The sequence below is a fragment of the Castor canadensis genome, chromosome 6, assembly GCF_047511655.1.
Source record: "Castor canadensis chromosome 6, mCasCan1.hap1v2, whole genome shotgun sequence".
Taxonomy (NCBI): domain Eukaryota; kingdom Metazoa; phylum Chordata; class Mammalia; order Rodentia; family Castoridae; genus Castor; species Castor canadensis.
The window spans coordinates 79,402,810-79,430,237 of NC_133391.1; the positions used below are offsets into that span (position 1 = coordinate 79,402,810).

Genomic DNA, 27,428 nt, shown 5'->3' on the forward strand with positions numbered 1-27,428 from the left:
TGACTTGAACTCACCCATCTCTATATGGCTCCCCAATTAACTGAGTGACTTCTTGGTGAACTCATTGACCGGTGCACGACCTCATTTGGTACCTTCATTATCTGTTCGGGATTCCAAGCTACCTGCCAAGAGTCTAAGGCCAGAACCTAAAATAATTCCTTGGCTTTTTTCTCATCATCTCATCCAACCATGCAATACACAGGTGTGGCTGAGACCTGGGAGCACATTTTACCAGAGAGGTCCCTTCCCTACTTTGCCTCTCAAATTTCTTACTTAGGGAATCTTCAGTGTGGCCTTTCAGGAAGCATCACACTCCTGGTAACCAGTTTTGCTTCTACCACCCTGTCACCTGAAACACAGGACATTCAAGCGGTTTCCTGGGTCAGTTTTCTTCCTGACTCCCCAAATTTCTTCCATCTTCCAAGTCACTTTTGACTTTTCTCCCGGTCCTTCCCAGGGTCCTAAATGGCAATGGTAACTGTCTGCCCCGCTCTCCCCCACTGCACTGCAAGCTCCATGAGCACAGGGAACTGGCTTAACTTTGCTCACCACACTGTCCCCAGCACCCAGCACAGTTTATAGCACACAGTTGACTTCACTAAATAAGAGGTGAAGGAGACACAAAAGACTGTCAGCAAGGGTCAGCCCTCAGGAGTCCCTGAGCAATATCCCTTCCCCAACACCCAAGGTGAGGTGAGGGGGGGACTTCCTTGGACCACCAGATGGTGTAAACCACCTGGCCCTGGATTTGGCTAGAAATGAGCACATTAGTGGCAGAGGTTGGGGAGAGGGGAGTAGGAGGGCTGGAAGCATGATGGTCCTTTAGAATGAGGGAGGAAATATTAGAACTTTGATTTACATTTATTTTCATCTCATCTTTTTTAAATTTCTATTTTTGTGTATGTTTTGTAATGTACATAATATTTTAGTACAGTAGTACATGTATATAATTTACAAATAAATAATTATACAATTGAGAAAGAAAACTAAATAAAAATGTCTTTACTGATGGGAGGCACAACTAGTGCTCGGGGAAGCACATCTGTCTGAGGCTGACGGAGCCCACTCCTCTGCTGTCATCACCACCTCATGAAGTGGAGGATGGGGCGCTGATCCAAAAATCACAGGACCTTTGAGGCAGCACGGAGAAAGTACAGAGAGCATTCTTAGGCTCTTACACTGCCTTTTTAATTTCATTTAAATGAACATTTACTTCCCCTGAGCAAAACAAAGGGGCTGGATGGTTTGGTTACAAAATACACTTCAGCTGATCCAACTTAAATAATCTGGATTTAAATCATTACATTTCTCCACATCCTCACACATCCCTGCATCAAATTTGAGTGGGCTTGTAAATGTTAGGTGCTTAGTGGCAAGGCTGGCTTACTTTATTAACTAAATACATTACCACAGAGGTCAAATTGCTCCACAGAGGTCAAATTACTGGCCAAACTACAGTAATCTATTTAAACAATAGGAAGGATTGGCCCATCAGAGCTGTTGACAACCCCACCCACTTGTTGGTCTGAGGAATACCAATCTGTGATGGGCATGTAACAAATGTCTCTGTTCTTCCCAGATATGTTCTTAGCTGAGCTTTTCTGATAAGAAATATCAACAATCAGCAATTTGTCATTCCACCTTTCCTCAAGACCAAGAATTAATGGCTTCCATGGACTTCCTCTACCACGGCTTTGGGTTTGTTGACAGGTGGCTCTCTGCAAGGTGAAGTGTCTTTATTCCTGTGCCAGTAGGTCTGTAAAGAGGCCACCCCTGGCACTCAGAGACCTGGCAGCACCTACATGAAGCCCCAAGTACAAACAGAGCTGTAGTCACATCCCATTCACCCCCCAGGACATTCTTGGGACAGCAGGGGTGGCACACACATTTAGTCCAAAGGCATCAACTGGAAGAGCAGTTGTGAGTTTCCATTTGGCCTGAAAAGGAAAAAGGAAGGGGAAGAAGAGTTCAACACTATCTCCATCTTCCCTCCCAGAGTGTCAAGTCACAAGAGCCCCATGGCAGACCTCCTTACTAACAGACGGAGCTCCAAAATAGGCTTTCCCTTCATCTGATTTCATCCTCTAACTGCTAACAGTTCCAAAACCACCTTTACAGCAGTTTCATATATATATATATATATATATATATATATATATATATATATATATATATGTTATATATATATACATATACATTTATGTCTGTATAAAAAAGAGGCCATGGAGGCCTCCATGGGACGGAAGGAGAGGTGGATGCACATGAGTGGAGTCAGCTTGGCACTGAGTGGAGGCAGGCCTGGCCCCAGATTATTGCGATAGGAGGCAGGAGAACTGGGCCTGTCGCAGAGGTTGCTGGGAGGAAGGAGGAAAGGACGGTGCTGGTGGTCCACAGACCTGCTGCTGGTCAGTTCAGAAGAAGGAAGAGAAAGGGAGGGGATTCAAGCTGAAACATGGAGTCCAGACCTGCCCTCACAAACACTGGGGTGATGAAACAGCTTGATGAGGAGAAATGGACCTGGGAAAGCAATGACTCCCACCTTCTCCAGTGTAGAGGTGCTAGAGCACACACCCTGGCCTACAAAGTGAGAGGGTCAAGACCAGAGATGGCTCGGACTGTAAGAAGACCAACACCATGTATGACACATCTCCATCTCCTTGGCCCATAGTACCCTCCACAGCCCTCTGGTCGCCATCAGCTGCCTGGAGCTTATTACAAGCAGCACCTGGCTGGAATTGTGCTCACTGACCCCTCAATGATCATTTGCCTGCCTCCAGGGCCTATACGTCCAAACCAGCTAAGTGTCAGGCCCAGTGGCATCCTTTGTGGCTTTGCTGCCAGTCACAGGCCCATGACCCTGGCTGAGTGCGGGGCTGGAGTGTGTCTTCCGGAGAGAAGGGTCATCCCCTTCCAGAGTGGCCAGCCGAGCCTCAATCCGCTCCAGATCATCTGATCCCACTTTGATTTTCACAGCCAGGAGGTGGATATAGGTCTCATAACGGCTTTTCTGGGGAAAGGACAGAGAAAAGTCAAAAACAAGGTCAAAAAATACACAACAAAGTGGGAAAAAGTATTTGTGTCTTATATAAGAAGAGACTGATTTCCTTAGTATGCAGAGAGCACTCACAAATCAATAAAAAGGAAAAAAACTATACAATAAAAATAGACAAGGGACAGCCATATAAATTTCACTAGTAATTCAAAATATCCAGATAATTGTCAATGGTTTCTTGGATATTACACCGAAGGCACAAGCAACAAAAGTCATTGATATTTGAAACTTCTGTACATCAAAGGATAGAGTACTATTATTTAATGGCTACAGAGTTTCAGTTTTGGAAATAAAGTCTGAAGGTTGGTTGTACAGCAATGTGAGTAGATTTACTGCTCAACTATACATTTCAAATTAAGATGATTTTTTTTATCATTTTTACACTTACTCACATGCGTATGCATTGTTTGGACCAACTCCCCTCAATCCCCAAGATGATAAATTTTGTTATATTCTTTACCACTACATTAAAAATGTTAAATCTAATTAAAATAGTAATGAGACACCAATTGTTAAAACTATCAAATTAGTGAAGTTTAAAACATTTGACAATGTTGGTGAGGGCACAGAGAAATAGGTACATTTATAAAATATTAAAGGGATTAAAATTGGTGTTAGAAGGGAGATTTAGCCATTTCTGAGTCTTGAACTTGAGGCCCTAACCACAGTCATGAGAGGCTGGTGTCCTGGAAGGATCAGGGACTGTCAGGGAACCCATTCTCTCTCAGGTCTATCGACCAGGATTCACCTCGTCCCCACCCCTCCATCAAGCCAGGTGAGACTGGAAAAGACCAGAGCACTGAAGCGGTAGTCAATCATTGAATTAGGATTCTGGATCCTGCTGTATTACTTCAGGCAAGTTCTCTGACCTCTTGGAGCCTCAATTTCCCCATATGCAAAACGGGGATAGCAACAGAACCCTTTCACAGACTTAATATGAGGATGAACTCAGTCAATGCAATAGAAGTGAAGAAAACTAGGTCTAGCACTTAGAAAGAGGGCAATCCACTATAGCTTTTCCCATTGTTATTTTCACATTGCAGAGTAGATTTGAGAAGAATTCCAAAAGTAATTCTCCTCTACACCTCCATAGAAAGTCAATGTGGAAATCTAGAGACAGTTTAGTGATGCCTGCCCCTCCTGCTCTGGAGACTTCCTGGCTCAGTCTCGGCCTTTCTGTCTGTCTGCCCATCCTCATCTGCAGGGCAGTCCAAAATGGACAAGTGCTTCCTGCCTTTCTTCCCTAACCTGACCTTCCCAGCCTTCACCCAATAAAAGTGACACTTGGTCAGCCCCCTCTGCAGAGTGTTGTGTAGAATCAGGGTAGTGAGTGGGCAAGAGAGATGAGACAGAAAGATGGCAGCATAGAAGGGCAGATTAAGTTATTCTGCTTGATAAATATATGTGTAAGAGAAAAATCAGGCCAGGGGCAGAAGAAGTCAGGTGGACATGGCTTGAGAGTTTTGTGAGCTGGTTGTAAAAGCTTCTAGAGAAGCTGGGCCTAGGGCTGGTAGAGTGGCTCAATTGGTTCCTGCCTAGCAAGCGTGAGGATCTGAGTTCAAACCCCAGTGCCACCAAAAAGAGAGAGAGAGAGAGAGAGAGAAGCTGGGCCTGTCTTGGAGGTGGGGGTGGGGAAGGAATCCAGGTGAGGGTGAGATTGATTAGTTAGCATTTGGTAGCCAGACTGGCCAAGAGGAGGCCATAGCTCATGATTAGATTACACCTGTCTCAGGGGAGCTCCTAGTATGAGGAACTCCCAAACTAGGAGCCCCTGCTGTGGAAGGATGGTGGGTTGGGAGGGGAGGGTGGGAGATGGTCTCCTCCTGTGTCCCTACACCCACACTCGACCATTCTTCTGCCCAAGGCCCACCTCGAACGTGAGATAGTGTTCCTTCAGCCGGTACTCCTCTACCTCCTTAGACTTGAGGCCCCTCTCCACTGGATGACACCTGTGCTCAGCCAGCTCTGCAGCCACCTGCCTCAACTTATTCTCATGAGACCGAAGCTGCTCCTCCTGCAAAGACAAGTCCTGGACTGTGAGGCCTGACTCTTGGGATGTCACGGGGGTGGGTCTAACCCCATCCCACCAGGAGCTTCTTCACCAAAGGTAAATTGAGCCTGGCCAGTGTTCCCAAATCCATGGTGGTAGAACCAGGCTGTGGACCCCAAGTGGGTGATCCTCCCACCTTTCTCCTTTCTCCCTTTGCTCCCAGGGGCAAGGGACATGCACACTGATCCCTCTTAATGTCCACTAGATTCAGGAGGTAAGAGACTGTCATATGTATGCATATCTGCCCACACACACTCTGTGACACAGACACACACTCCCCAAACATACCCCCAGTTCATAGGAAGTCACATGTGCACACAAACACACCAGGCTGAGGGGCATCCTGGCTGCAGTTATCCCTGGCTCCATATGACACATTCATTCTCAGATACACATGGCAGTCACATATCCAAGATCACATCTACAGATAGACTGGCACACCATCATTGACAGACAAGGGTACATGCATCCAACCCACTGCAGTACAGTCAGGCCCCTTAGAGCAGTGTGCACATACATGTATCTGAGGACACACATATGGGGCAGGTAGGTATGTGTGATTACACTGTATGTGTGCACTTGTGCATATGTGTACCTATGTGGTGTGTACATGTACATGGTTTTTCTGTGTTTACTGTGTGTACACACATGGGGGCTCCAGGCAGACACAGAAGTCCCTGGAGCTCCATAGAAAGACAAGGTTCCAATAGGAAAGTGGTCAACAGCCAAAAAAGAAAGGAAGTTTGGAACTTCTGGGTCCTCTGCCTCTCAAGGCCACCATTTATCTTCTCCTCTCCAAAATTACCCTAAAAACCTTGAGTATTGATGAGATGGGATTTTTGTAGGTTTACAAATAAAACATGTGAGGACATCAAAAGAGCACTGGGTGTTATCACAAAATAACAAGTAATAACAAGTGCTAGTGAGGGCTGGGGGTGTGCTCGAGTGCTGGAATGCCTGCCTAGCAAGTACAAGACCCTGGGCTCCACCCCAGTATTTCCAAATGCTAGTGAGGATGTGGAGAAAAGGGAGACCCTTGTACCTTATACACTGCTGGTGGAAATGTAAATTAATGAGCCCACCATGGAAATCAGTATGGAGGATCCTCAAAAACTAAAATCAAAATTACCTTATGATCCCACTATACAACTCCTGAGTATACATCTAAAGAAAAGTAAGTCAACATACAATAAGGACACCTGCACACCCATGTTTATTGCTGCACTATTCACAATAGCTATGGGATCAGCCTAGGTGCCCATCAACAAATGAATGGATAAAGAAAATGGGGTTTATATACACAATGGGGTATTAACTCAGCCATAATGAAGAATGTAATCCCATTTGCAGCAAAACGGATGGAACTGGAGGACATCATGTTAAGCCAAATAAGCCAGACACAGAAAGACAACTATCACATGTTCTCATGTGTGGAAACTAAACAATAGTATTAAAAAGGTGACCTGAAAGTAGAAGAGGGATTACTAGAGAATGGGAAGGGTAGATGGACATGACTGGTGCATGTTGTATGCATGTATGGGAATATCACAATGAATTCCAGTAATTTGTGCAATTAATTTGCGTCAATAATAATTTTTTTAAAAAAGAGCACTGGATAAAGGGTCAGCCAAGTCTCACCTGTCCCTAACTCCCTGTAGCACACACATCCTCTCATATTCATGCCCAGACTCACACAATGCCACAGACTCACAATCACATCCACAGAGATGCAACGCCATTGGCAGAAAAGTTTGCCTGTGCTGCCCAACACAGCACAGCCCGGCCTCAGTGTAGTATGTGATGTGTGGCCTCGGCCTTCCCTTTTATACATGGAGTGAGGGGTGGAATGGGAAAGAATATCTGCTATGGTGTCCCTCAGCCCAGAAACAGGCCCTAAAAAAAGGAGCTGGGGAGGGGGTGAAGAATGGGGGACTGAGCTGGGGCAGAAGCTTAGGAAGGTGGCACCATGATCCGAAGAGCGCATACCTGGCAGAGGCGAGTGGTGCAGGAAGGTAAAAGGGGCCGACAGAACTTCTTCATGGAGCTGACAGCTGCTGGGAAAGCTGGGGCTGAGAAAATGGCAGCCACAAGGTTGATCCTCAGGATCCAAGACAGCATTTCTTCCTTGCTCCTAGGGACAGGAGACGAGAAGGCAGGGTGCTGGCTTCTCACAATAGGACTTTCTATCTAAGTCCCCCCTGCACCCAGCATAGGCCTGGCACAGAAAAGGCCCTAATACCTTTATATAGACAGGAAAGTAGGGAGGGAGAGTGAGTGGGCGGGTGATTAAATGGGCCTGGTCAGAGACATGCAGGGAGCCCTCTTTTGTCTCAGCTCCCAGGTATGCCTAAACTTTCATTGAAAATGATCCTGCCCAGGCCTAGAACTAATGCCCCTGAGCTAACAGCCCTGGAGCCCATGAGCTCAGAGGCTCAACAGCGGCAGTGAGCAAGTGGTGGTCCCTCCACAACCTCTGTCCTTCTCCTGACACCCACTCAGCACTTACACTCTGGTCCCCAGGTCCTTTGCAGCTCATCTGACACATGAAAATCCCAATCTCAAGTTACGAAGGATGGGGTACAATAGAATGGAAGGAAGGCCTTACAGGTCAGCTGTAGGGGGTCTTTCCCACTTTCTCCTAAATTTAGAATCAAGGATGATTCCTAAAGATTCTGTCAGCCCTGTCCTTCAGGGACCTCAGCATACACCAGCAGCCCCTGCTGGCTTTGGTAAGGCACAGCCTTACTGATCCATGGGTCTAAGTTGGGGCCAGTTTCTAGGTAATGCTGAGGGGACCACACTTTGAGAACCACTGCTTTGGAGGACTCGAAGCAGCTATTAGTCTGTGTCAAGCAGACACACTCATTCTGTAGCTGATGTGCACAGAAAGCTGAGCGTCTACCCTGAGACAGCAGAAGAGTGGCTCGTGTAGGTTGGTACTGCAGGCCGTAAGTCCACATGGAAATGAGGGGCTCCAGTGCCACTTACGGTGCCTGGAAGAGGAAGACCCTCCAGTCGGCTGTCTTCAGCTTGAGCACGTTGGACTTCTTGCTGTAGTCTGAAGCTCTAGTGGCCAGAGCATGATGCACACGAATGGCATTCTTTAAGTCTCCCTCTGACAGAGCCTTGTCAGGCCTGTATTCGTCCTGGGTTGGGAGGTGCTCTGTCATTGCCAGGCTCTAGTTTACTGCCTCACATATTCTACCTTGACAAGAATCACTCCGAGTGGAGCAGGGTGGCTCAGGTCTGTAATCCTAGCTCCTCAAGAGGTAGAGATCAGGTGGATGGAGGTTGGAAGCCAGCCCAGGAGAAAAGTTTTGAAACCCCATCTTAACCAATAAAAAGCTGGGCATGGTGGTATGCACCTGTCATCCCAGCTACGTGGAAAGTATAAATAGGAAGCTTGGTCCAGGCTGACCCGGGCATAAACACAAGACCCTATTCGAAAGATTACCTACAACACAAGGGCTGGGCTAGGGGTGTGACTCAAGTGGTAGAATATCTGCCTGGCAAACACAGGCCCTGGGTTCAAACCTCAGCACAGAGGAAGAGGAGGAGGAGGAGGAAGAGGAGGAGGAGGAGGAAAGCAGCCTTTAAGGAGGAAAGGAAAAAGGAGAAGAAGAGGAGAAGGAGAAGGAGGAGGAGGTAAAGAGGAGGAAGAGGAGGAGGAGGAGAGAAGAAGCAGTTCAGGTCCCCTCCTTTGCACCCTGGTCTAACCCAGAGACATGACACTGGGTATCCACTGAGTGACAAGGCATTTCAAAGACCCCCTCCCCCAAACTTCCAAGAGTGAGCATGAATCAGACCTCTGATAGAAGAAGGACTCAGTTCCCCCTAAGGTCTTTCCCAGGAGCCTCTGGGCAGCATGAGCAGGGACTGGGTAAGACAAAGCTTAGGTCCTTCTTAGGTAAGGATTCTGGGGCAGTCTCTCACCTTCTGTAGGTACAGGATGGTCCCTTTGAGCACGGCGTAGAATTTCTTCCAGCCTCGCCTCCCACGGGGTGCTGAGGAGGGGGGCATGGGTAGTGTGGCCACAACTACGTACTCCAGTATTTCCTACCCTGCCTCCCCCTTCATGTCCACCTGCGTGTGCATCCTCAAACGAGTGGCCAAAGGGCGGGCCCTCATGAGCTAGCATCCCTCCCATTCCCCTTCCCCAGCCTGACACCCACTTCTCTTGCCATCCATGTCTGCGTGGGTCTTCCGAGTCAGCACACCATGCTTGTAGGTGGTGGCGCTGAGAGCCTGCGGGACATCCAGGAAGGGGTTGCCACCATCCAGGATCCGTGTCACCTTCTTCGTGCCTGTCCCAAACTTGTCATCCACCAGCTCAGACAGAGATTTCCTTAGCTCATCCTCATCACTAGGAAGGTACCAGGCCTGAGCACCACCTCCAGGGAGGTCTCAGCACCATTTTGCCATGGCCTCTCCCACCAGCCACCCCTCTGGGAAACAGGGCTGGAGAGGAAGGGCAACCATGAGAGGCAGAGATAAAGAGAATAAATTCAGATCTCTGACCCCTCCCCCTCAGCCTTCGGTTCTGACCCCTAACCTCTGATATTTGGTTTGGGGCCTCTAAGCTAATCCCAAACTTGTAGCCTTCACTATCTCCAAGTCCCCTTCCCAGTCTTCTTTCTCCTCTCTCCAATCCACAGAGCCTAGACCCATGGCAGACTGAAATCACTGCAGAAAACACACCAACACGCGGGTAGAGAGCAAACCAGTGAGTAAGGCCCCTGAGAGCCAGGCCACGGAGGGCCGGGTCCACCATGGGAGCCCTGGAAAAAGACTGCCAGCTTTCCCCAATGGGGTTGGGGTACCTGAGCCTGACCCTCTATACAGACCCAAAGACACAGGCTGACCTGGGAAGCACAGCAGGGAGGGGCTCCCCCAGCTCCTCTCACAGTCTCTCAATCAGTAAGATCTCCACTCACTTTCCAAATGGCTGCATCCCTCTAAGTCTCACAGCCTTCACAAGGGAAGAAGTTAGGGGCCAGCCACCCCCCTACTGCTAAAAGCAGTCACCACCTAAACATGCTTACGTTCTCAGGGTTGTGTGGGACTTGTGTCTCCTGCCTTTCCCAAAGGGGAAAGAGCCATCATTGGTGGGACTTTGGCAATATCCTAAGTGAACATCCTAGAACTAAATACTCAGTTCAATCTGCTCCATAGCAATGTAAACACTGCACACTTTTAATCAAGTCAGAAAATGAACCCAAAGGGAAATTCAACGACGGTTGTTGGCAAGCTGGACAGGGGTCATCATGGCCCTGGGTTGGGGAAATCAGCACCATGGAGAGTGGTCAGCGTGACTAACTTGCACCCCCCAGCCACTCCCTCTTCCAGTGACACAGTCTCCCCACACCTGTGCCCATGAGCACTACTCACATGGCCCATTCCAGCTTTTCATTCTTGATGGAGTTGTATAGGGTCTGGGAGAGGGAAAAGAGAGAAGAGTTCCCCATCCACCTCCAGCAATGTGGGTGTAGTGAGGGAGCACCTTTGTAGCTAATGGGGTAAAGGGGGTGTTTGCTTCATACTTGTTTGTTGGATGAATAAATGATTGGATAGGTGGATGAATAGATGGGTGGTGTTTAGTTATTCAGTCATTTATTGTCTGTTCCCCCAGGAGACTATAAACTTCACAAGGTTGGGAGTTGTCTATCTTGCTCACCACTGACTCTTCAAGGTATAATCTAGAAGTCCACATACTGTAAGTGCTCAACAGGATGGATGGATGAATGGGTGGTTGGATGGATGGATGAGAACACGGGTGAGTAAGTGTATGGGTGAATGGGTGAGTGGCTGGTATATGAAAGAGTGTTTGGTGTATTGTGGGTGATGGGCGAGTGGGTGGTGTAAGAGTAGGTGAGTGATTAAGTGGCTAAGTGGACAGATGCATGCATGGATGGATCTGGAAATGAGTGGGTGGGTGGAGAAGTGGGTAGAAAGACGAATGAGTAGATGGGGAGAAGTGAATAGATGGGTGATGGTTGGATCTCATAGGTATGTTTTGCAACAAGTGTTTCTGGATGATGAAGAATAATTATGGTAAAAATAGAGGTGAAGACAATGTTCTCTTTTTTAGTTTATTTTTAATTGACATTTAATAATTGTACATATTTACCTCCAGACACACCATTAAACTCCCTTCCTGGCACCAACAGGTTGCTAAAATTCACTATCTAAAAAAGAACTCATGATGTTCTTTTTTCAAGTTGTGGTGCTGAGTGACCTTGGTACCAGTTTTTTCTTCTTTCTCTAAGATGAATGACCCTGACTAGAAAGGCCAGAAATCCATCCTGGATTTCAGCCTCAAATGAAAACAGATTCCTTTCATTCCTGGTGGTGTTGGAAGAAGGAGTTGGCTTTTCCCTGTGGTGATGATTATGGTGGTGGTGGTGGTAGCAGTGGTAGTAGAGGAGGTAGTGACTGGGGACAGCTGTGACAATTGCTGGTGATGATTATTACTGTGATAGCAATGATGACAATTGGAGCACTAACAAATCTCACACAGTCCACCCCTCTGGCTAACTCAGGGAACACATAATGGTCATATTGAGCTGGATGATCTCCAACTCTGTCCCAAAGTCATTGCAGCCCCTCCCTCAGTATTAAGGGCTTGGAACTTCAAGATTTAGTGGGGCAGAGACTTCTTTCCACCCCATAGGGAATGGCTGAAGGTAATGGGGACCCTTAGCAGGTAATACCTTCAGCAGGTCTTTGGCAAAGTCTTGACCATCATTCAGCTGATCCAGGTTGGCAATGAATTGCTGGCAGGACATCTTCTTGCCAATGTTCTGTAATGGAGAAATGGTTCTTTCTGAGAGCAGGAAAGGAGACTGATGTGGTCCCACGCCCTGTCCTACCTTGCCTAGCCAGAAAAGATGAGGCAGCATCAAGGGTGGTAATAAAAGTAAAACTTCCCTAACTTTTCTTTGTCTCTAAGAGTTGATAAGAACTCTCGTTCACAGTGAAGATTCTATTTGATTCTCAAGCATTATGAAAGGTTGGGGTTCTCTTCAAATTCAGATGAAGAAGCCGGGTTTGGATGAAGCATTGGGATAGTTGACGTTTGCTGGACACCTACTCAGTTCCAGGTGTTGTACTTGACATGCATTACTTATTTCCTTCTCACAACAGGATAAGGAAATGAGGTGCAGAGAGGTGAGTGATGTGCCCATGGTCACACAGCAGGGAGGTGGAAGGGCCAAGTGTGTCTGACATCAAAGCCAATGATCTCACCCGCTCCTCCATGGTTAGCTCTGCCAAGGTCACTCAGCACCAGGACTTAAACCCAGGCTTCTCGGCTCCTGAGCAGAAGCTCTGTGTATTCCGCCACAACTGCCTCACCCTGCACAGAGAGGCAGCAAGACCTCCAAGAGGTAGATGAAGTACAGGAGAATTTGGCCTTTATGAGACCAAAAATCAGTTTCCACCAGCACACACTGGTGCCCCATGCTGAGCTGACTGATACAAAAAAAAACCTGAGCAGATGGTTTCATTCCTGGAGGCACAAACAAGGAGCTGTGCCCCCGAGTTCTGCCTGTGTTAACTACTGAGCAGTAGATGGGCCCAAACCCTCCAAGCCCACCACCTGAGTCACACTTTCAGATTCTCCCTGGTACGTCCACACCAGAGGAAGCACTGGGTGGCCTTCATCTTTGTGAGGTTTTAGGGATTTGGGTTTGTCATAAGGCAGTATCTCCCCAGACTTAACTGCAGAACCCTGGTCTCTCAAAAAAAAAATTATAATCAAATAAATCTATTTACACATCTCAGAGACTTTAACATGCTTGTGTGTGCTGGGATTCTCTGAGAGGATTCCACATGCTTTCCCAAACTGATTGACTTTGGCACCATTTTAGCAAAGAGCATCCATTAACATCATGAGGGCCATTCATACACCACAGAAGTAACTTGGAAAACAATGATATAAGGTTTTTTGGTTTTTGGGTTTTTTTTTTTTTTTTTTTAAGACAGGGTCTCATTATGTAGTCCAGGCTGGTCTAGAACTCACTATATGGCCCATGCTGGCCTTGAGCTCACAAGCCTCCTTCCTCACTGGGATTCCAGGCATGACCAATTGGTGTAAGGCTTTATAAGTAGCTGACAAACAAGAACTTTCTAGACCTTTTCCAAAGGTTTGAGGAGAAAAGATCTTATCTGGGCCTTGATCTACATTTGTTTTGTATATTTCCATATTTTTTTTCTCTGTGTGTACATAAGCATATAGCATTGCATGTGCATCCATAATAGAAGATACAAAAGGGCAATATTGTCTTTGAGTTACACACACTGAAAATTTCCAGCCATTCATTAGGAAAACCAGACAAGGTTTTCTAATCCTAGTAATGACAGACCTCTCTTGTTGCAAAGGAACAATGAAACATCTGTATGAAGACACTGGAGAAATATAAAAGTAGGGAGGAATTCAAAGCTGAAGATCCTGCAGAGGAGGGAAGATGGAAAGGGGCAGCTTTGGTCCTGAGGCACAGCCCAAAACCTGAGCAACTGAGTGGGTCCCATGGCGCTAGAGAACAAAAACTGGAGTTCAGGGCCCACCCAGGACAGGAGGCCCCGGGAAACATCCCAGTCATACTTCAACAAAAGAACTGAAATAAAGAAAATACTAAAGGGAGTTCTTCAATTGGAAGGAAAATTACCCCCAGATGAAAGCCCAGAGAAGCATGTAAGTTGAGAGGGCAGTGGGTGGAATTAGAGTGTCTTAAGAAAGGTCAGGAAGGCAAAAAAAATCAGCAAGAACCACAATTATGTGCCAAAAAAATTAGATGAAATGGACAAATTCTGTCTTTTTCTTTTTGTGGGGCAGCACTGGGGTTTGAACTCAAGAGCCTCATGCTTACTCAGCATGCGTTCTTACCACTTGAGCCACTCCACCAGCCAAAATGGAAAATTCTTAGAAACACACACTATAAAAACTAGCTCAAAAAGAAATAGAAAATCTGAATAGACTTGTAACAGGTAAAGAGAATGATCAGGGCTGGAGGCATGGCTCAAGCGGTAGAGTACGTGCCCAGCAATTCAAAGCCCTGAGTTCAAACCCCAGTACTGCCATTAAAAGAGAGACAGATTGAATCAATAATCAAAACCTCAGGCTGGCAAGTGGCTCAAGCTGTAGAGCAACTGCCTAGCAAGCACAAGGCCCTGAGTTCAAACCCCAGTACCACTGGGGGGAAAAAAAAATCAAAACCTCACAAAGAAAAGCCAAAGGCCAGCCAGCTTTCATGGTAAATGTTAAAGAACATTTAAAGAAAAATTAACACCAGTCCTTCCAAAATTCTCCCCAAAAAATTAAAGAGAGGGACCCCTCTCTAACTCATTCTAGAAGACCAGCATCACCCTGATACCAAAAACATCATAAGGGAAACTAAACATCAAAAATTCTCATAATTATAGATGCAAAAATCCTCAAAAAAGTACTAGCAAATCAACTCCAGCAGCATGCTGAAAGGATTACACACTGGCCAACTGGAACGCATTTTAGGAATTCCAGGGTAGTACAACATACAAAAACCTATCAATATATGGGCTAGAGATGGGGCCCAAGTGGTAGAGTGCCAGACTAGCAAGTGCATGGCTCTGAGTTCTAACCCTCATACTGCCCCACAAAAAACACTTAATGTAGAATTATCATATAACCTAGCAAATCTGCCCTAGGTATATACCCAAAAGAACTGAAAACAGATATTCAGACAAAACTTGTACATAAATTTTCATAGCACCACATCCATAAACAATCAAAAGATGGAAAGAGCTCAAATGTACATGAACATATCCATACATGTCATATGTGGCATATCCATGCAATGGAATACTATTCGGCCATAAAAAAGATGGGGTACTGCTACATGCTACAATACAGGTGAACCTTGAAAACATTATATCAAGAGAAATAAGCCAGGCACAGAAGGACAGATATTATATGATTCCATCTATATGAGATCTCTGCAATAGACAAGTCTGTAAAGACAAAAGAGCAGATCAGCATTTTACAGGGGCTGAGCAGAGGAGGTGATTGGGAGTGACAGCTGGTGGGTAGGAACCTTCTTTTAGGGTAGATGAATAGGTTCAGAAACTAGATAGTGGTGATGTTTGCACATCATTAGGAACATACTTAATGCCACTGAATTGTACACTTCCAAACGGTTAGAATAGTAAGTTCTATGCTATTTGTATTTTGCCACAATAAATCAATAAGGATAGGGAAAATTTTTACAACACAAAAGACTTGGCTTTATTGGCACAGGTAGAACATTGTCACCAAAAACTACAGAATGTACTTTCAGTCACATGAAAAGTTTACTAACATTGCTCTCCCTCTAGACCCAAAGCAATGCTCAACAAATTTCAAAAAACATACTTGCGTAAGTTATCTGCTTTAGAACTCAGTAATAAGAATAGGCAACCAGGCAAAAGGACCTGTACTAAATATGTATATATTTCCTGATCGTTTCATGCCCAGGAAGGATGATTTGGGGCCCTAGACTCCCAATGCCGCCCTCACTCCCATTCTGCCCCAGGCTCTTGGACTTCTCCCTCCAGCATCTATCCCCCAGAAGAAACAAGTCACAGCTGATCTGCCCACAGCCCTACCCCAAGGCTCTGCCCTGGCCCTCGCAGGCCAGGTGACCACCTCCCTTCCCAGACTGGAGGCTGAATGGGGCTGGAGTACTGCCTGAGCCACTGTTCAGGAAGTGAAACTGGCCTTTGACCCTACAGAAACCAGGCCTTTCCCATCTCTCCATGCAGTCTTGGGGTCAGAATAATCATGGCCTCTTCAAGGCTTACTCCAGAAGGAGGATGAAGCTGGCAAAGAATGAAGAAAGCAGCTGTCCTCCTTAGGGGCAGGAAAAACAGAACAAAAGTCCTCTGGGCACCATTTGCAGTCCTGACTGAACCTTAATTACACTTGGTCTGCCCTTAAGGTTCTTGGGTGAGGCTCTGTCACCCAAGAATGGTGACATTCTTTGTTCACCGAGAATGGTGAACAAAGAATGGTGACATTCTTTGTTCACCGAGAATGGTGAACTCCTCCCGGCCCTCAGGACAGCAGACAAACCCCACATCTGTCCCTCAAGTCCTGCACGTCCTGCCCCGTCCCAGCCTACCAGCAACTCATTGTCCCTCTTCAAACAACCCACGGGCTGGGGGACATCAAGGTGCTCCCAAAAAGAGTTCATCCTTGTTCAGCAATGCCTTTCCTGGAGCACCTCTCCCACCCACCCACTCTGCCTCCTGTCTTTCTGCCTCCTCCACCTCCTTCTCAAGGAGGGTGAACCAGCAGTTCACCCTTTCACCCCAAAATCCAAAATCCAGTTCATTAACTAATGCTGGAGTCTGAACACCAGAAGTATCTTTTTTTTCTTTTTTTTTTTTTTTGGCAGTACTAGAGATTGAATCAAGGCCTTGCATATGCTGGGCAAGCCTTGTACCACTTGAGTCACACCCTCCCCCACCATTTTTTTTTCAATCTTGTTTTTTTGAAGTAGAATCTCCCTAACTTTGCTCAGGTTGGACTCAAACTCACAATCTTCGGGGTCTGCCTCCCAGGTAGTTTGGGATTACAGGTGTGCACCACCACGCCCAGCCCAAAATACCTCTTGGATGTCTCTCCTTGACCCATCTCCAATTTTTTTGTTTTGTAGTTCTAGGGTTTAAACTCAGGGCCTACACTTTGAGCCATTCCACCAGCCCTATTTTTGAGATGGGTTTTTTCAAGATAGGGTCTCTCGAACTATTTGCCTGGGCTGGGTTCAAACCACAATCCTTCTGATCTCTGTTTCTTGAGTAGCTAGGATTACAGGCATGAGGCACCAGCTCCTGGCCCCATCTCCAATTTTAACTGAAGCTGCCATCATCACCAGTTTAGAGGCTGAAAATTGCCATTCTCTGGCATCCTGCCCTTCCAGTGCATCCCAGGATCATTTGCTGACCTGACATTCCAGACCTCCAATGACCCATCCAGTGTACCTCCCAACTCATGTTCTATCCTTCTAGCTCAGCTTTCTCTAGAACACTCATTCCAGCAATCCTTTGACCCTCTGTTGAGATCCAAGTGTTTCCTCACTACCTCTTTTTATCCCATTTAGAGTTCAGGCCCCATCATTAACTACCTGCTACAAACACTTTCTTTCCCCTTTCTGCTTCTGTCATATTTGCTTAGAAAAAGCCAGCCCCAATAAAATCTGTCTAGTTTCTTACACTGTGCCTGGATCTAAGTACAATCAAAGGCAGAAACTTGGAAAATACATAGTCATGTTAACTGGTCCCATTTTACATCCACGACTATGATTGAATGTGCATCGAGACCTCCAGGCTCCGAAGAATGTTTGTTCTCCGTCTTCTGACATGGGCACACACATCTTTTGCTTTTCCTTAAGCCTCAGCATCCAAGGTAGACATCATCATTGTCTCTTAACATTGCCCCCCCATTGTGAACCCCTCCCTTCTTAATACACTTTCTTTTCTCAGTTCTGAGACACTGCACACTCTGGTTTTCCTCTGACCTCTGCAGTTGCCTGACAATCTCTCCTGGTCCTCTGCTTGCCTCTAATAATGCTGGGAGCCAGGACTTGACCATGAGCCTGCCTCTCTCCCCAAGGCACTCAGTCTGCCCATGGCTTTAAGTTCCATCAGGATAACAGTGACCAACCACCCCACCTCACCCCACACCTGGAATCCTTGATCCCACCACCTCCTTCATGTTCCATCTTCAACATGTTTTGACATGCATTTTGACTTGTTGCATGTCAAAAATGGGACTGTCTTACCTCCCTAGTCATGCTCCCCTACACACAGAAGGGTTTTCTCCATCTCAGGAAATAACAGCCCCTGCCAGCCAGACACTGAAGTTGCCCTTACTCCTCCTTCACTGACCAACTCCACTGTCAGACTCATCCTCAGGAGACCTCCCTCCACTGTCACCTCTCTGCCAAGCCACCATCACTCATCTACCACCTGGACCCAAACTAATAGCCACTTTGGAAATGGTTTTGTGGATCCTCAAAAACTTATTTTAATGATCCAGCAAGTCCGTTCCTAGCTATAGATCCAAAAGTACTGAAACAGATGTGCAAACACAAACTTGTACACAAATCTTCATAGCATCCACTAGAGCCAAAAGGTAGAAACAACCTTCCTGGCCCCCTTGCCTGGACAACATTGCTCTAGATCTTTCTATGACTAGCTCCTGCTGATCCTCCAGGTCTCTGGGCCAGCCCTGTAGGCCTTCCCCAGTCCAACCCTCACCATGTCTCTTTATTCCCTTCATGGACCTACACTGCTTGTGATCATTTGTTCCTTTGTGTATCTTCCGTGTCCTGACTAGAAGGTAAGCACCCTAAAGCAGGGTTCCCTTTCCTATCTTTGTCATGGAACATGGAAGGCACTCAGCAGTTGTTGTTGAGCCTCTGACCTTGGGAGTCCATACACCCCTCCCACAGGAAGTCTTCCTGTTTCCTCATCTGGCTGTGTCCATCTGAAGAGTGCACCTACACTCTGACGGCCCATCCTGTCTCCATCTCTGATCAGAGCTCTTTCTGTGGGTACTGGCAGAATCTGGTCCCCAGATTCCAGCAGGTTCTCAGGCCCTGTCTGTGGAGTGGAGCAAAGAGGAGGCGAGACGAACAAAAGCGAGCATGGAGCCCTCTGAAGAGCTCACAGTCACTGTGACCACCAGGCCTTGGGGAAAGCACCCAACCTGTGCTGTCTCAGTTAAGCTCACAGGCCAGGACTATACGATGGGAAATGGGGAAATGGAGGCTTAGTGAAGTAAGAGATGCTCCAGACCACACAGCTTCTGTGTGGAAAATGCAGAGAACCCCAACCCAGAACCCTTGCTCCAGTCATTGGGCAACTCTACCTCAAGAAAGACGCGACTCATCAGTGTCTCTGCAGCAAGTATGGAGGGCCTGCAGCTTCTCATCTGCCATGCATTTTCTCCTCAGCTGTGGCCCACCATGCTCGGGGTATCACTACCTACAGATTCACTAAGGCTAGGGACGGGCATGGAGGGCCATGTTCAGTGCCCCTTTAAAGGTGGCCCTCAACACCTAATCTCATACACACATCTTCTCTCCCTTACTCAGGCTTAGGCCAACTTTGCCAAAGCTATCACATTTACTCTTCCTGGCAAGAGCACCGAGGCCCTAGCCCTCCCCAGACTGGTACCCTGTATGCCCATGAGTCCAGCCCAAGCTCTCTCAGCTGTCATCTGATGGTGGCCTCCACAGCCTCGAACTTCCAAGGGCCAGCAGCCAGGACCCTCAGGGTGGCCATCATTTAAGTTTTAATATTGACAATGAATATTGTTTTCTCTTTCTTTTTTTTTTTTTTTTTTTTTGGTGGTACTAGGGGTTGAACTCAGTACTTTCTAGGCAAGTGCTGTACCACTTGAGCTATGCCCCCAAAGCCTTTTCATGTTGGTTATTTTTGAGATAGGGCCTCACTTTATGTCTAGGTTGGCCTGACCATAATCCTATTTGTGCTTCCTCGTGTACCTGGGATGACAAGCACATGCCACTGTGCCCTACTATTGGTTGAGATGGGGTCTCGTGAACATTTGCCTGGCTGTCCCTAAACGACAATCCTCTAGATCTCTCTACCTCCCAAGTAGCTAGGATTACAGTTTTGAACCATGGAATAATTTTGTTATTCTTATGTAATAATATTCAAAATAAAATCCTTACTAGGATCCATTTGGTATTGTATCTATTTCTACTCTCAGTCCTCCCTGTGCAGGATATCATTGTTTGCCCCAACAGATAGAGAACTTAAGACTCAGAGAGGGCTGGTGACTTGCCCAGAGTCATGCAGCTAACATATGGAGACAAAAGTATGATTTGAAATGGATTTATTCCAGTTCTTTCTTCCACCCCATATTGCCTGGACTTTCCTGATAACTCAGACATGCTGGCCTATTGTCCCTGAGTCACTGAAATATCCCCACCCAACAGGAGGGACTCTGGCTAGTTTAGGATGAGTAAAAAGGAAATGGTTGTGGGGGGTCAGATGGGGACACAAAGGGTGGATGGAGATGGAATTGAGGCAAACAGGACATGCAAACCACTAGATACACTTACCACCTGAGGGAGGGAGAGTATGACAGACCAGAGAGGGGCCCGCAGCAACCGAGGAGAGAAGGAGGAGTTAGTGAGCTCTAAGAAACTTAGAGGCAGCCTGGGGCCTGGACTGGCTAGCCTCACACCTGTCCCTCCACATCCTGAGGGGTAAGTGAGAGGATGAGGAGGCCTCTTGAGGGTGATCTGTGCTTGACTGACAGCAGCTGCCTGCCTGGGTGTGGCATTTCAAGACCACGTTCAGGCTTATGGATTGGGCATGAGAAAAGCACAGGGTCATTTAGCAATGAGGGTCATGGACCCAATGAGTTTGCACATCTTATTCAGTGTGTCCTCAATGCCCCTGTGCCTCAGCTGTTCTCACTGCTGTATGTACTTGGGGGCCCAGACCCAGGCAGGTCCCAGGTGGGCAAAACCAGGACCGGCTGAATCAAGAAGCCAAGTTGCCCAACTTCCAGGACTGCTAAAGAAACACTGTTTCTGAGCAAGAGGTCTCAGGAAGGAGCCTGGGTAAAGGGACAGTCCCTGGAGGACTCAGGTGACCAGTGAGAGGACATGGCCCCTCCCTCCACAACTCACATGTCCATGCAGGTCTGTGTTGAGCAGCATCAAGGCACAGGTGAGCGTGTGAATCCCATCTAAATCAGAGATGACAGTATTCTCAGTGTGAGGACCACATCCATTGCCACCCCCAGCTGCCCGCCCATCTCCTGGTAGAGCCAACCTGGAGGCCTTGGAGACAAAGAAGCCAGCCACCTGCCCCATGCATCTCAGGGCCAGAACTCTCGTGATGCTCCCTGCCACCCCACTGCAGTATCAGTCATTTGCCTGTCCCAGGCCAAAGCGTCTTATCCCTCAGAGGGAACCTGACCATTCTGGGCCTGCTCTGTCCCAAATTCAGACCTTGAATCACAGACCCAGCAATGGCGCTGGACCCCAGGTTAATGTCCCTGCATTGGCCTATGTCTCCTCCAAAACTCTCAGGTCCATCCATAGGACAAGTCCTGCCCCTAAGAGGGCCCTGACCCAGACCTCCACCACACGAGGATCTCCACCACCCAAGAATCAGCATTGTGACAGGGGACCGGGAAACATGATGACCCAAAGGGCTAAATCTCCAGGGTGGAGAATGTTCAGGCACTGGGAAAGGCAATGGACAGGACATTTGGGACTCTTTTGCCCTTTCCATGTGCCATCAGTTATTCATTCAATGTTACTAGCACCTGCTGTATGCCAGAGAGGACAGCCCATCTGGGCCTGGTTGCAGGACAGAATTGGAAGGTGGGCCAGGAATGGGAGGAGTCCTGGGCCCAGCTGGGTGGACAGATGGGTAGGGAAGAGCAGGCCAGGTGTCCTACCTTCCGAGGTGCTGTCATCTGGGTTGCACTGGCAGTACCGGCGGGAAAAGTGTGTAAGGACCCGCTCACGCTCCTGTGTCTCCCCCATCAGTGGGAAGGCCTTCAGGAAGGTTCTGAAAGGCAATTCAAGGCTGCTGAGGGCCTCCCAGAGGTGTTCAGGTTAGTCTGGGTCCTCAATGGGGGAGAAACCCTGCCACACACATACACACACATGCATGCACACAAGCAACTACTCCAGAAAGCCAGAGCTCCCACACGCCAGCATCTGGATCTGGACACCCTCTCCAGGCCCAGACAGCCTCCCCTAACCCCTGCCTCAGGATGACCTCTGCAGTGCTAAGGTCAAGGACCCTAACAGGCCTCAGAGTTTCAGCCTTCTTCCTCCTCCAGGGCCTTTCTCTGGAAAGAGATAGAAGACAGATTGTGATGAACAAAGGCAGGTCAGCACCTCACAGCCAGCATCTGCTCTTCTCCGGGTGGGTACCCACGCCTCACTCCTCCTCTGTAGCTGTGCCCTGCCCCTCACAATGCTCCTCCTGTCACTCCTGCTCCTCCATGTGCCACCAGCTGAGCCCTAGGCTCAGCTCTGGCCTTCCTCACTTCTTCCCCATCCCCAGGTCTGAGCTGCCACCAAGTGCCAATGGCTCATTATTCACTTTTGATCTCAATTCCTCCTCCTCCACCACCCTCATCGTATGCCCAGTATACCTGCCACAGCCTCCCAGCAAGCACCTCTGCCCTCTCTAGTGCCTGTTCCCTGCAGAAGCCAAGTGCTCTTTCTGTATAAACAGGCAGAGCCAGACATGGTGATGCACACCTAAGATCCCAGTGCCTTGGAGACTGAGGCAGGAGGACCATGAAATGGAAGCCAGCCTGAGCTACATAGTGAGAGTCTGTCTCAGAAAACCAAAAAATTAACAAATTAGACAAGCAACTTTGAGCAGGCTTTAAAACCTGTCACTGACTCCCCAGACCTTCTTCCTGGGGCCTTGCTGATTATCTGGCTCTGTTCTTGGCCTTCAAACCTCACACCCAGCTGCTGCCTCCCCAGACCATCATCCTGCCCTGGACCTCTTCTCTGTGCCTCTGAGCAGGTTGGGGGTCTACAGGGACATCCTTTCCACCTCTTTATCTCCCTCAAGGCCCAACTCAAAGGTCACCACCTTCTTAAGGACACCTGGCAGCTATTCCCAAAGCCAGAAGGATTGGAAGACAGGACCAGAGTCCCTCCCTGGGGCTCCTCACCTGAGGCCTGGGAGCCCCTTCCCTTGTGAAGGAAAATTTAAAGCTGAAACAGTTTGGGCCTCTGTCTGTCCTGGGCTCACGAGATGGTGCTTTCCTAATTTTGCTATGGCCCAAAGTCTGTAATACCACTTTGCTATCCTCCTTCCTGTCTGCCTCCTAAGACCCCCTGGAACCTGGAGCCACATCTTGGCCATCTCTCTCCTTTAGAGGCTTCCAATACATCCCATCCCAACTCCAGAACACTCCTGAAATTCAGTCCCAAGCAATCAACTGCTGCGCAAAAACACTCTCCTACCTGACATCTGTTTTTCCTCCTTTTCCTGTCCTCTTCCCCATCTGGCCCTCCCTCTTCTCCTCATACTTCATTTCTAAAATCCAGCCCTCATCACGCCTTAGCCAGCCCTACCTAAGAGCCTGCTCCACACCCATACTCCCTTTCCCAGAGCTCTTCGCCAATCCCCAGTCCAGCACCACCACTACCACACTCCCAGCTATCTGCAAGCTCAACCCCACCACTGCCCACCCTCTTTTCATCTCTGCCCCAGCAGTCCTGCTACTACATCCTCTGAACAACCTCTCACACTAACCTGTACCCTCTAGCCCCCTCCCACCCATCCTCAGACCTAGTCCTCTCCCACTTGACCCTCTTCAGAAGCCTGAACACCACTGGATCAAAGGCTACCATCACACTGATGCCTGTTTTACACCCAGCACCTTCTGTGCAGTTGAGCTCCACTGTATCGGTCTAGCGAACAAGGCTCTCCAGTCCAGCACCTATGCCTCTGATTATGAGTTGGTCCCACTGAACACTTCCCTCCAATCCTCCTCATTCCTATGCATCCTTCAAGACTCAACTCAGGATAGAGTAACTTATAGAAAACCTACGCTCCCACTGAGATAATAAAAACAATGTGTTTTCTTAAGCTATCAGGAAACAATTGAGGCAACAAAGACCACAAGAACCAGGATCCTGGAGAAGAGAGGTCTGAGGAGAGGTAGGATGATCAGCTACAGCTGCCTTTTCTCCAGGGGCATTGCCATCTAAGGGCACAAGCAAGAGCCAGGACACTGGGTAGCTTCACTGGGCTGGAGAAACAAACCAGGAGACTTGAGGAGCTATAAACACACAGTCAGATATTTGCCAAATTCTATGACGGTCAGAAGACTACCAAGCTAAGCAGAAATCCTCAGAGAAGCAGAGGAGTTGGAAGGGGTCTTACTGCAACGAGAAGACAAAACAAGGATTCAGAACCCACCAAGAGGAGAGGCCCCAATGACTACATCTGCCACCCCCCCCCATCATGGAAGGCTCTGAGGCTCTTCACAATCAGCACAAACCCTGAGCTAGCATAGCAAGCTTCAGTGCTGCCTCTTGTCAGCCCAGCTCTGTTTGGATTAAGACCATGTCCCATGCTCCCTTCCAACTGCCTAGCAAAGGATGAGGTGAACCATTTCTGTAGAAACAGTTCTATACAAAGTGTGCAGCATCTGATTTTAAAAAATCACTAGTCTTATAAAGAGGCAGTACAAATGACAGAAAACCAAGAGAAAAAAAACAGACAATAGAAACAGAGATAGTTCAGATGCTGCAGATACTGGAGTGAGCAGACAGGGACTTTAAACTAATATGTTCAAGAGGGAAAGATATAGAAAATAAGCAAAAAGATGGGGAATTCCTCTAGAGAATTAGAATCCATTTTTACAAGTTTAAATAAAACAAAAATTCTAGAACTGAAAAATATGGTAACAGAAAATAAAAACTCAATAAATAAGATTTAATGGCATATTGGACACAGAAAAAAGGCAAATGAACTGGAAACAGGTCAACAGAAAATATCCCAACTGAATCAGAAAAAAAAGAATACAAGTTGCATTTTTTTTTTTGTTACGACTACAGTTTGAACTCAGGGCTTTGTTCTTGCAAGCAGGTGCTCTACTGCTTGACCCATACCTGTAGACCATTTTGCTCTGGTTATTTTGGAGATGGGGGCTTATGAATTATTTCCCTAGGCTAGCCTCAAACAATGATCCTCCTGATCTCAGCCTCTCAAGTAGCTAGAACTACAGGTGTGTCGTTTTGTTTACTTATTTATTTGTTTGTTTATTTTTGCAGTACTTAGATTTGAACTCAGGACATCATACTTGCTAGGCAAGACTCTACCACTTGAGCCATTCTGCCAACCCTACAAATTGCATATTTTTAAAGTGTAAGAGACACATGGGACACAGTGAAAGGGCATAGCATATGTGGACCACTTACCTTAGCTCAGAGTCTACTGTCCATCCCTCCTAAGACTAGGTCTAGCCCGTAAACCTCATACCTAGCTGGTCCTTGCCAGCAGAGCCTGCTGACACTGGCTGTATCCATCACTCCTTCCACTCCCTGGAGCCTGCACCTGGTCCCACTGAGGCCTACTCAATGGTCCAGACACCAGTAAGAGCTGAGATGAAACCCCTTTATGATGGTAGATGACTGTGGGAAAGGCTCTTTACACTTTAAAAAGAAACGATTGTGCCTCCCTTCCATGGACTACTGTGAGGCTGTAGTAAGCAAGGTGTATAAGGAGCTTTGGCATCTGACAGGGAGGAAGTGCCCAATACAGGCAGGCCCTTCGCCTCCTCTCTTAGAGTCATGACCACCCCCATATCCTTAGCATTTTCACCCCCAGACGCTAGCTGAGTTGTTGGACCATTGTTCTTCTGGCCCCTTCCTCACAGCATCACCAAAGGGGTCAAAAGACTTGCCCAAGGTTGCACAGCAAGTTTTGATGAGAATCCAGATGTACTGCCTGTACAAGGCCCTGTCCCATCCCAGCCCCACTGACCTGAGTGCTCTGTCCAGAGTGAGACCTGAGAAGTCGAAGAAACTGAGGTACTCCCCGGCGACCAGCTTGCTGAACTCGTTGCTACCAGGGAGAGCATGAGATATCAGTTAGAAGCAGGGTCCAGCCCAAGGATGACAAAACAGTAGAAGGTGCTTGAGGAGTGGGCCCCAAGGTACTCTAACCCATCCGTCCAGATCTGCCCAACTCCTAAGATGTCTCCCCCTGCTGGCCAGTCAGGCTCTAACAGATCAAGTTTGGGCTAGATCAGGAAGACTTCCTGGAGGAGGAGATGTCTCAGCCAACTCAGGAAGGTAAGAGTCAGCCAGGCAAAGGGAGTAGGGAGTAGAATGGTGCTAAGGGTTTCCAACAGAGGAAACTGTATAACATGTCCAAGAAGCCATCTGCAGGGACATGTGGCCAGTGCCTTGGAGAGCAGAGAGCAAGAACTGGGCAGCAAGAGATGAGGCAGGGAAGAGGGCCCACAGGTCAAAAGAAGAGGGAGGACATGATTCTACAGGGTTTGAAACAGGTTGGCAGATCTGAATTTTAGAACACTACCTGATAAGTAGAGACCCACTGGGAGAGTGTAGGAGGTATCCAAGCAGGTGATAGGAGTTATAGGGAGAAGAATTAGGAAACAGAAACTATCCGAAAGAGAAGTGGAATGGCTATGGGGCATGACTGTAAAGGCGAAGATATTAGAGCTCAGCACAAGGACAGGGTGAACACGTCCCTGTGAGAGTCACCATTCCACGTGGTTCCTAACAATCTGATGAGGTGGAAGCAGAGCCCATGCAGTCAGGCCAGCTGCCCAAGGGAGTAGGTCTGAGGAAAGCCCCAGTGAGAGATGTAGAGGAGGGAGACAGCAAAGAGGGAGGTGGGGGGTTATCCTAGAGGCCAATGAAGAATGTGCTTCAGGAAGGCTGGAATGAAGAATTCTTGTCAAAAATTGGACCACATTTCCACTTGATTCTAATCAAGTTTGCCCTCTCAGTTACAGGACCAACAGGAAATAGAAGATCATGTGAAGTAACACCATGAGGATACCACATCCAAAATGTGGAAAGTTCTCTAGGACAAATGGCTCAGTTTCTTCAACAAATATATGGCACTTAAAAAGGGAGGGCACCAGACATGGTGTCACACACCTGTAATCCCAGCTACCAGGGAGGTGGAGATAGAAGGATCATGGGCACTTGCCTAGCAAGCATGAGGCCCTGAGTTCAAATCCCAGTACTGAGGGGAAAAAAGGGAGAGGGACTGCTGTAGATTAAAAGACATTTAAGAGGGCTGGGGGTGTGGCTCAGTGGTAGAGCACTTGCCTAGCATGTGCAAGGCCCTGGGTTCAACTGCCCATTACCACATATAAGTAACACTCAGATGTGTGGACTTTGTTTGGATTCTGATTTGAACAAAGTAACTTTTTTTTCGGTGGGAATAGGGTTTGAACTCAGGGCTTTGTACTTGCTAAGCAGGTGCTCTACCACGTGAGCCATGCCTCCCAAACTAACATTTTTGAGACAATCAGAAATGAGGAAATTTTTGAAATTTGTTAAAAATTTTTGACAAAATTTTTTGACAAATTTTTGAAATCAGAAATGAGGAAATTTTTGAATTTTGTTAAAAATTACAGTGGAGGACTGGAGGTGTGGTTCAAGTGGTAAAGCGCCTACCTAGCAAGTGGGAAGCCCTAAGTTCAAAATCTAGTACCGCCAAAAAAAAACAAGGTGAAATAAAGAAAAAAAAAAAAAGAAATTACAATGGAATTATAATTATGTTAAAGACTCATTAATTAGA

At 47.4% G+C, this 27,428-nt stretch overlaps 1 protein-coding gene across 7 annotated transcripts in view; it reads right to left on the reverse strand.

The window, feature by feature from the left end:
• Window positions 1-842: 842 nt before the first annotated feature.
• Psd2 (pleckstrin and Sec7 domain containing 2) overlaps window positions 843-27,428 on the reverse strand; it is a 71,029-nt gene continuing 44,443 nt past the window's right edge. For 4 of the 7 annotated variants that reach the window (XM_074076879.1, XM_074076883.1, XM_074076881.1 and 1 more), the window contains 11 exons: window positions 25,632-25,712; window positions 21,562-21,674; window positions 20,779-20,841; window positions 11,813-11,901; window positions 10,491-10,534; window positions 9,275-9,465; window positions 9,036-9,106; window positions 8,091-8,248; window positions 7,089-7,233; window positions 4,923-5,066; window positions 843-3,007 (listed from right to left, as the gene is read on the reverse strand). In XM_074076879.1, the coding sequence (XP_073932980.1) occupies window positions 2,798-3,007; window positions 4,923-5,066; window positions 7,089-7,233; window positions 8,091-8,248; window positions 9,036-9,106; window positions 9,275-9,465; window positions 10,491-10,534; window positions 11,813-11,901; window positions 20,779-20,841; window positions 21,562-21,674; window positions 25,632-25,712 (1,309 nt within the window). In that variant the 3' untranslated portion in view covers window positions 843-2,797. Of the gene's footprint in view, window positions 3,008-4,922; window positions 5,067-7,088; window positions 7,234-8,090; window positions 8,249-9,035; window positions 9,107-9,274; window positions 9,466-10,490; window positions 10,535-11,812; window positions 11,903-20,778; window positions 20,842-21,561; window positions 21,675-25,631; window positions 25,713-27,428 lie in introns of all 7 variants that reach the window. The other 3 variants (XM_074076882.1, XM_020167930.2, XM_074076885.1) reach the window with 3 other exon arrangements.